Source organism: Hordeum vulgare, chromosome 4H, assembly GCF_904849725.1.
Source record: "Hordeum vulgare subsp. vulgare chromosome 4H, MorexV3_pseudomolecules_assembly, whole genome shotgun sequence".
NCBI lineage: Eukaryota > Viridiplantae > Streptophyta > Magnoliopsida > Poales > Poaceae > Hordeum > Hordeum vulgare.
The window spans coordinates 115,569,802-115,579,873 of record NC_058521.1 but is presented as its reverse complement, the minus strand read 5'-3'; the positions used below and the strand labels follow the sequence as shown (position 1 = coordinate 115,579,873).

Sequence of the window (10,072 nt, the reverse complement as noted above, 5' to 3'; positions counted from 1 at the left end):
CGCTAGCAACCATGTTACTGTTACACCTGAGAATCCAAACGATATCTCCGTTTCTGATGCAGAAACACAATCTGGTGATGAACATGAGCCTAATGATAATATCGATAGTGATGTTCATGTTGATGCTCAACCTAGCAATGATAAGGATGTGGAAATTGAACTTGTTGATCTTGATAACCCACAACCTAAGAATAGGAGACACGATAAGAACGACTTCATTGCTAGGAAGCATGACAAAGAAAAGGAACCATGGGTTCAGAAACCCATGCCCTTTCCTCCCAAACCATCCAAAAAAAGGATGATGAGGATTTTGAGCGATTTGTTGAAATGATTAGACCTGTCTTTCTGCAAATGCGTTTGACAGATATGCTCAAAATGTCTCCGTATGCTAAGTACATGAAGGATATTGTGACTAATAAGAGGAGGATACCTGAGGTTGAGATTTCCACCATGCTCGCTAATTATACCTTCAAGGGTGGAACTCCTAAGAAACTAGGTGATCCCGGAGTGCCCACTATACCTTGCTCCATTAAAGGCAACTACGTTAGAACTGCTTTATGCGATCTTGGAGCTGGTGTTAGTGTTATGCCTCTCTCTCTTTATCGTAGACTTGAACTGGATAAGTTGACACCCACTGAAATCTCTCTGCAAATGGCCGACAAATCAACTGCTTTCCCTATCGGCATTTGCGAGGATGTGCCTATTGTGGTTGCTAACGTCACTATATTAACAGACTTTGTTATTCTGGATATTCCCGAGGATGATGCCATGGCAGTCATCCTTGGAAGACCCTTTTTAAACAGTGCAGCGGTTGTTATTGATTGCAACAAAGGCAATGCCACTTTCCATGTCAATGGTAATGAGCATACGATGCACTTTCCGAAGAAACAATATCGAATACATTGCATCAATGCCATTGAAAAAACTTCATCGATTCTTATTGGGATCTTTGAATGCCCTATACCCACTGTTAAGATGAAGTATGGTTTGCTTATTGGGGATATGCACATCCCCATTGAGGTAACCTAGTGACTATTCGAAAATTCTCCGTTTTTACGCGATTCGAAAAAGTTTGTCAAGGAGACTTGATCAACCTCATTGACGGATTTCTTTTGATGACCATGGGATGGATGAATCTAAGAGTCACAGCCCTTTGTTCCAAACTTTCACCTTCGGTAGCTTAGAAGAAAAATGATAGATTTAGCTTTAGTTTTCCCTGTTTTCTGCTTTTTGCGTCCCGTAGAAAAGTGTCTCAAAAATAAAAGTTCTCCGAATGTCCTGAAAATCAAGTATGATTTTTTCTGGAATTTTTGAAAAATTCTGAGACGGAGAGTTAGTCAGGGGGATGCACCAGTGGGCCACAAGCCCTGGAGGCGCGGGCACCCCCTGGCCGCGCCTACCAGGCTTGTGGGGCCCACGTGTCCCGCCTCCACTTATTCCAGCTCCCATCTCCTTCTCCTACCTCCAGAAAAAATCATTTCGCAACTCAAACCCGTGTTCTTGCTCTTCTTGCTGCGATTTTCGATCTCCTTGTGCAAAGCCCCATTTATTAAACTGTTTTGGGGAAATTGCTCCTTGGTATGTGACTCCTCCATTGGTCCAATTAGTTTTTGCTCTAGTGCCTTATTCGTTGCGTATTTTGCTGCCTTGGTGACCCCGTTATTGAGCTTTGCATGCTAATTTTAGCTGGTCCCAAGTAGTTTTGATGCGTGATATGGCCTGTAGGCACTTGTCGGAGTAGTTTCTATGAGTTTCGTTGAGCCTTGTTCACTTTTTCTTTGAGTTACTATTTTTTTCAGAAAAGGAAGATGTTTCGAAGAAACTATCATGGTGGTTCCTCAAGCAAGAGGGGTCCCCGTCTCGCGATTCGGGAGCCCGATCCTTACCAACCGAGGAACGCACAGGTACAACCATGTGAATGGCCTTCTGATGAATTCATGATTGATGTAGGTTTTAAAGACAAGTTTGATACACTTGTTCACAACGTTGGACTTGAAGAATTCATCTCTGATAAATGTGAACAGTACACTACTCTCACTGCCTCTTTTGTTCGTAGATTCAAATTTTCAGTTGGCCGTGACACACATGTACTGTTTGATCTCTATGACAAATCGTATACCTTGTATTTAGAGGATTTCAATAGAATTTGCAAGATACCTGATTGGGGTAGTCTCAATGATCCTCCTAAATCTTCGATTAGAGATTTTTTTCTCTAGTATAACTGTTGGAGAAACTAGAGATATTATGCAGGCTACCATGGGGAGCATTCATTTTCCTGCCTTGCATTACTTTGCCCTCTTCATCGGTAGATGCATTAACGGCAAGATCGAGCATTGTCACCTCTGCGCACCTGACCTTAGTATTCTTAAGAGCGCAGTAACGGGTGATAGAAGTTTCAACATGGGAGCTATAATAGCAAGGAGGCTAAATAATAATGCTAATGAAGGGGATTTCTTTGGTGGGATCTATGCCACTCGCATAGCAAATTTTCTTGGAGTACCCATCCGCGAAGGAGATCCCTCGCTCAATACAACTTTCCTTGATCGCGCCGCTATGACACGCTATCAGTTCCTTGAGAGGGATAATTAATCCCTCCTATACCGGTTAATATTTAACCGACAACGTGTTTTCCATATTACCCTTCCTGCTCCTGCCTTCTTTGACTTTCAGGTAAAACGGAGATATTACAAAACCAGAGGAGAGACAGAGGAGTATGAGAGGGAGGCAAAGGCTGCTCGCCTCCGTGAGGCAGCTATTCAGGCTGTAGCAGCAGCTCTCCCGTACAACCCCCGTTATTATTTTGGGTATCTCCCGGACCATCCATGGGAGTAGACCAACTTAGGCCAAAAGCCTAAGCTTGGGGGAGTACGTGTTTCTCACCGACTTTATATTCATGCTTACGCTTTCACTTTGATAGTCGGTGTTCAAACCTTGCCACTGTATCATCCATGCTAGTTTATTTCTTTTTCTCGTTTTCTTCTCGTGTGCTTGTCTAGTTTGAGAAAACCCAAAAAGATTTCTCGTTCTTCTTTTTCTTGTTGGGAGCTTTCTTGTGTGAATAGTTTTCTTTTTCTTTGGGTCAAGGTAGAAGACCATGGTTACAATGTTTAGTGGCTCTCGCATGCATATCTGTTTATCTGTCAAAGAGTCATATTACTTTGTCTTCTCCTTTGTGTTTGCTTGCAGATTCCAGCGTAGTCCAATGCACGAGCCTCTTATTATTGTTCACATCATTCGGTCGTACAAGTGAAAGGCAATAATGACGATATATGATGAAGTGACTGAGCCTCGAAAAGCTGGTATGAACTCGATCTATTTTGTTTTTGTAAATATGACTAGCTCATCGTTCCTAATTCAGCTTTGTTGTAAGAGAGACATGTTTCCAATGATGACTTAGAGATCATAGTTTCTGATGCCATGCTTAATTAGCTAGGAGCTTATAATGGTTTGTCTTGGATGCCAACATGCATTTTGAAATGATTATGATGTAGTATGATAGGATGGTATCCTCCTTTGAATGATTCAAGTGGCTTGACTTGGCGTATGTTTACGCATGTAGTTGAAACAAAATCAACATAGCCTCTATGATATTCATATTTATGGTGATTTATGTTCTACTCATGCTTGCACTCAATGTTGGTTAATTTCAATGCATTTTGATGACTGTTGTCGCTCTCTAGTTGGTCGCTTCCCAGTCTTTTGCTAGCCTTCACTTGTACTAAGCGGGAATACTGCTTGTGCATCCACTTCCATAAACTCAAATTGTTCCATATGAGTCCACCATACCTACCTATATGGGGTATCTACGTGTCGTTCCAAGTAAATCCGCAAGTGCCACTCTCTAAACCTTCGAGAAATAATATGTTTTGCATGTCCGAACCGCTCATGTGGTGACAAGGGGCGATCATTATCTTCCATGCTAGGCGTATTATCCTCGATATGTGTTTATTCACTATCACTCACGAGAAAGGGGCCGGTAATTGGAATGCCCAGTTCCATGCTCAAATCGAAAAGATAATTGCAAACAAAACTCCCCCCAATTGTTGTTGGTATGGACGGCACCCGAGTATTCGGCTAGTCGTGGAGTGTGATTGATCGGGGGAGTCAAAACTTTACTTTTCTGTTTGGGAACCGCCTATAGTATGTGTAGCATGGAACACTAGAAGAAATAAGGTCAATTACGACTTCCTATATTGGTCATTGATTCGTCATTGTTATCGTTTATTGACCTTTTTTGACCAAATTTATAAGGTCAACAGTTGGCCGTCAATAATGAACAAACATGACCTTTCTAAAATTTTGGTCTTAGCTCTCTATCGACCAAAATTTTGGTTTGGTCATTACCCATTTGTGTGAGCCACGTAGGATCTGACATTACCCATTTGTGTGAGCCACGTAGGATCTGACGTGGCCAAGCTGATGTGGCATTACTAGTGACCAAATGAAATCATCATAAATTTTAGATCCCTGTCTAGAAAATGTTTGTTTTGTTTGGGTTGAAGCATTTTTTTGCTAAAAGCACACATATCTCACGATAGACCCATTAAAAATAAGTACAACAGAATAAAAGATTGCAAATAAAATGTCTATTTCATTTCAGTAACATATCTCATTAAATACAATACATCATCCATCGACTCCACGCATTAAGGTTCAACGCCTAACAAGGACACATCAAAATAATTTTACATGTGCACAATAGAATACTACTATAAGTACAAGTACACAGAAAAAGGACCCAACAAGTGCACAATCGCACATAAAGAGAGTTCCACAAAGATTGGATGAGAACCCCAAGTTTCTTCTCATCCTCTTTCTCTGCACAATATGCTCTTGCCATTGCCGTCTGCAAGAAGATAATGATGGTAAGGCTTTCCGACCAAGGAAACTAGTAAAATTGTACGCACGATAACCAATTATAAAACAGTAGAAAATTGTTTTCTCATTCATCTAGTTATGACTTATGAGGTCATAAAAAGTATTGTATATATATATATATAATTATTTTACCATACCCCTTTTTATGTATAATATGAATTCTAAAAATTCGCTAAAACCTATGAACCTTGCATAAACCAGCAAACAATGTAGCATGTATACTACCTAAGTAGCCTTATAAGCTACATAGTATAGATGCATACTCTGCAGTATGTTAGATACTACCTAATCTGTATGGAAAATATGTACGTTGGTGTAACTTCAACCGGTAGTAGAAAAAAGGTTTGAACACATGGATGTAACTTCACCCGGTACTGGCTAGATCCCATATATACACGGTAGGTTTAAAATAGCTACACCCCCTAGTAAAACAGTCCAAACTAATAGTAAAATAAGCACAAAATTGCACAGATTTTGGAATACATTGTTTACTACCCAAGTCACTATTTACTGCATTGTTTTGGAATTACTACATTTGGTACAGGGACCAGCTACTACCAAGGCTTCCAGGGACCAGCTACTACCAAGGCTTTCAGGCAAGGAAGAAACTTGTGTCCATGATAGAGCAGATGACCAGGGAAAAGCTAAGTGACGAGCAGATCATTGACTTGCTCATCGCCCTCATGCTCTGGATACGAAACCATGTCAACGACTTCTATGATGGCCATCAAGTACTTGTCAGACCACCCGCAAACTCTCGAAGAACTCAGGGTACGTAGTACAGACATACTTTGCAAATTGATTTTGATTCCAGAGAAAAATCCGTGTGTTTCTGTCTGCGAATCAATTTTGAATCCAGAGAAAAGTCCATGTGTTTCTTTAATTTATTGATGACATTCTCACTTCTAAACGCAGAGAGAGCATCTTGATATCAGAAAGGGGAAATCGCTGGAGGAAGCCATCAGCTATGAAGATTTTAAGTCAATGGCCTTCACTCGAGCTGTAAGTAGGAGCTAAAAGTAAAACGGAGTAGGAATTCAGTATAAACAAGATCGTAATAAACTGATGGATACTTTTGTGCAGGTCATCTTTGATACACTAAGATTAGCTACAGTCGTCAATGGGCTCCTGAGGAAAACAACTCAGGAAGTAGAAATGAATGGTGAGATATGCTTGGAAATTAATCCTACCACCAATTTAGCATTTTCTAGGAAAATGTTAAGTTAGTACTAAAGCAGTCTTATTGATTTCTTCAAGGGTATGTCATTCCAAAAGGGTGGAGAATCTATGTTTACACGAGGGAGATAAACTACGATCCATTCATGTATCCTGACCCAATGACATTCAATCCGGGGAGGTGGCTGGTAAGTAAAAGAGCGAACAAATATGACCATCAAAACATCACACCAACTAGGGCCTAACAGAAGAAGTTCTAACCTTTTGTTGCCTACTGAAAATGTACAGAAGAAGAACATGGAATCACACCCGCACTTCATGTTATTCGGAGGAGGTGGCCGGATGGACCGCCTGAAAATTTGGGAAATTTGCGTGCCTGTTATAGAGAAAGCTAACAAATATATTTTCTATATAAGCACAGTATGTCCGCTGCTCTATTAATTAAAAAGATCCATGCATGAAGCTTTCCATCAATTCAAAACCATCAATATTTCACTTGTACGTGGAATAGATTTAGGAACAAAATAAATCTAAGGATTAATTCAAGGATCGCCGTTCTCAAATAGTCATGGATTGCCACCAGTCCACATCTGCTCGTCATCCATAAAATCATGTGTAGTATTATATGAAAATGAATAAAGGGGGTCTTTCTAATTCTGAATCACAGTAAATCATATGGTTCTATCCCAACAACTGTCACCACATTTTGTACAACGGGGTGAGAAAGAATCTGATGAGATTATCCAAATATGTTAATGAGATGATCCTAATTAATACAGATTCTCCACGAACTTTGTGAGGATAGGAGAAGGGACATACCAGCACTGATTGCAGGGATAGAGCGAGGACATCAGGCACAAAACTGCACACCGACATGCATCAAAAAGAGATGGACGACATGAGCTAAATGAAGTCAATCATACATTCTCCAAATCAGGAATACTAAAATAATCAATGATGATTACTGACCAACGCATGGCTATTATGCCACTGTTGCTGCATTCAAATGAATACCAGGTTAAACAAATCAGTATCGATCTACAGTTTGAAGAAAAATGCATCAGAAGCAATGGGCCACCTGGAAAACATGCCAGAATATGCATGCATGTTACAGAGAAAACTGAAAACTATTATTTCTATATAAGTACAGTATGTTCACTGCTCAAAATATATAACATACACATTCATAAAGCTTTCCAGCAATTCAAAATCATAAATATTTCATTCGTACATGGAACCGATTTATGAACAAAATAATCCATGGATCATAGTTCCCAAATACTAACAGACTAACACCGGTCCTCAACCATAACCTGTTAACTATCTCTTGTTTCTAACTCAGCTAACTATCTCTGTTTCTGCACCACCCCTGGTTGTGATGCTCGCTAACGCAGGTCGTGGAGAAGTGCAGGCTTGCTCATCCCTTCCCATCTCTGCTCTCGCATTCAACGCACGCCAACGAACACACAGAGACCTGCTCCGGTTCCGCGGACCACGCCGCATCTGGCACCAGACGGGCCCGAAATTTCCACCGCCATTTTCGCGGAACTGAGATCAGAGACCACCGCAGGCGTACAAACGGAGCGTCTACCGGACCGACCTAGGGGGGGGGGGGGGGGGGGGGGGGGGGGTGGTAGGGCGGCGGACTCACAGGGCGTCCTCCTCGGAGATCCGGCGGTTGAGGGCCCGGGCGACGCGGCGCACCAGCGAGGCGGCGTCCTGCTCGGCGGCAGCGAGGCCCGGCATTGCGAGGCGGCGCGGGGAGGGGGCCGGGCTTGGACTGCATGGTGCGCGGGCTGATCAGGTGGGTGGGGGATCGCCGGATTGGCGGGGGGAGGAGGAGCAGGGAGCCGCCAGATCCGGCGACGCTAATTTCGGGGCCTGCAGCAGTCGAGGGGCGAGGGGATCTGGTGAGGGGTGAGTGGAAGGAAGGCTGGCGGCGGGAGGGGTGGGAGGGGAGTCGAGGGGGATGGGTCTGGAGATAGGGTTAGGGTTAGAATTACGCGGAAGGGGCTTTACTTTATATCTTATTCACATTTTTATGATTGAATTATATCATTTCACTTAATTGGTCTGCTCAAGTCCATATAGATATTGGATTTAGAAAATATGGACCCATATTTTTGTCTCTAGTTGCATTTTTTGATTGCCTAAAAAGAGTTGTAGAATATTTATTATTCCCCTTAAAAGAAACTATATTTTTTGGTTGTGTGTTATGGGTGGAAACAATTTTCATTTAATTATGATAGTGTTTAGCATTACAGAAAAATTCATCCACATATTTTTTATTGTCATGTTTAAGTTTTTATTGTGTGAAACACCAAGTTAAGGTACCCTATACCACCTTTCAAAAATATTTATCTAAATAGGGTCTACACATTAGGAGATTAGCATAGGCTCATATATTTCATTTTGATAATTATATTGTATTTTCTAATATATTTAGGATATTAAAATGAATAATTATAATTTATTGGTATTTATCTAATATAATTTACTTCATCCATATACATATAAAACAAATTGTTTCTCTGTATACATGACACATAGGCAAAATTGATGAGGTGTCGTCGAGTCACCTCCACGCATATGTTTACGAGCTTATATTTAGTCATGGTAGCACTGAAATATGATCATAAATAATTCTACACATCTTAATGACCATTTTGTGCAATAGGATCATGACCTAATGGACGCAAAAGGTCATAACGTTATGGGCTTTGGACCCTCTTCGACTTGCCATGACTAATTTCAGAATTTTGGTCATGGATCAATGACCAATTAAACCATCGTCATTTTTTGGGTCATAATTGACCGTTTTTCTTGTAGTGGAAGATGGTGAAAACTCTTAGTCATTGCGTTGACAATGAAAGCATGCCACCCAAAATTATTTATCTCTGTCTTCAAAGCTTGAGCTCTCGCACCTCTCCAAATCAATGCTTCCCTCTACGAAGGGCCTATCTATTTGTGTTTCTGTTGAGTCATCCTCTTCTTATAAAAGCACCAATTAGAGAGCACCTCTGTCATTTCTATGCTTTGCTTTTAATTGATATTGAGTATGACTGTAACTGGATCGTCTTTGCCATGAATTACAATATTCACTCAGCCCTTTGTCTTTGAAGGTGCTATGCATTTATGTTTTGCGGTCTCAGAAAGAGCTAGCGAGATACCATCTGTTCACGCTGCTTCATGATTGTTTTGATTGAAGTGTTGACGTTTGAAACCTATTATTATTGCTTGCTAGTTGATTATGTCATTGATATAAGTTTACCATGAGACCTAGATGTCATTGCTTATGTGGTTAGCTTATGATCTTGCTGAAATTCTGGATATGAGTTAGACATAATTGCAACAACAAGATCAAATAGAGTTCGTAAAAGTTTTTCTTTTGTCTCTTTCAGTTTGTCATCTGAATTGCTTGAGGACAAGCAAGGCTTTAAGCTTGGGGGAGTTGATACGTCTCCGTCGTATCTACTTTTCCAAACTGTTTTGCCCTTGTTTTGGACTCTAATTTGCATGATTTGAATGGAACTAACCCAGACTAACGTTGTTTTCAGCAGAATTGCCATGGTGTTGTTTTTGCGCAGAAATAAAAGTTCTCGAAATTACCTGGAAATTTACGAGGATATTTTGTAGAATATATAAAAAATATTGGCGCAAGAATCGACCGGAGAAGTGGAGCGTGGAGCCCACTAGCCCACCAGGCGTGGGCACCCCTGGTCGCGCCTAGCAGGCTTGTGGGGCCCACGGAGCTCCATCGCCTCCAATTCCAGCTCTATTTAGTCCCTTTCGTCTGAAAAAAAGTCAAGAAGAGTTCATCGCGTTTTACGATACGGAGGCGCCGCCACCACCTGTTCTTCCTCTGGAGGGCAGATTTGGAGTCCGTTCTGGGCTCCGGAGAGGGGAGATCGTCACCTTCGTCATCACCAACCTTCCTTCATCGCCAATTCCATTATGCTCTTCACCGTTCGTGAGTAATCTCATCGTAGGCTTGCTGGACGGTGATGGGTTGGATGAG

The 10,072-nt window shown here is 41.4% G+C and overlaps 1 protein-coding gene across 7 annotated transcripts; it reads right to left on the bottom strand.

Annotated features, from left to right (window-relative positions):
• Nucleotides 1–4,571: 4,571 nt before the first annotated feature.
• On the bottom strand, nt 4,572–8,015 carry LOC123448069. 7 transcript variants are annotated; one of them, XM_045124840.1, is made up of 5 exons: nt 7,706–7,996; nt 7,024–7,092; nt 6,874–6,916; nt 6,316–6,405; nt 4,572–4,846 (listed from the first exon to the last, which is right to left on the bottom strand). In XM_045124840.1, exons 1-4 carry the CDS (start codon nt 7,798–7,800, stop codon nt 6,376–6,378), a joined length of 237 nt encoding a protein of 78 aa, XP_044980775.1. In that variant the 5' UTR covers nt 7,801–7,996; the 3' UTR covers nt 4,572–4,846; nt 6,316–6,375. The 7 variants fall into 7 exon arrangements, 3 of the variants coding, with proteins under 3 accessions (XP_044980775.1, XP_044980773.1, XP_044980774.1); XM_045124838.1 differs by having other exon boundaries at nt 6,874–6,878; nt 7,024–7,050; nt 7,706–7,994; XR_006631603.1 differs by having other exon boundaries at nt 7,024–7,132; nt 7,706–7,987.
• Between the last annotated feature and the right edge of the window lie 2,057 nt (nt 8,016–10,072).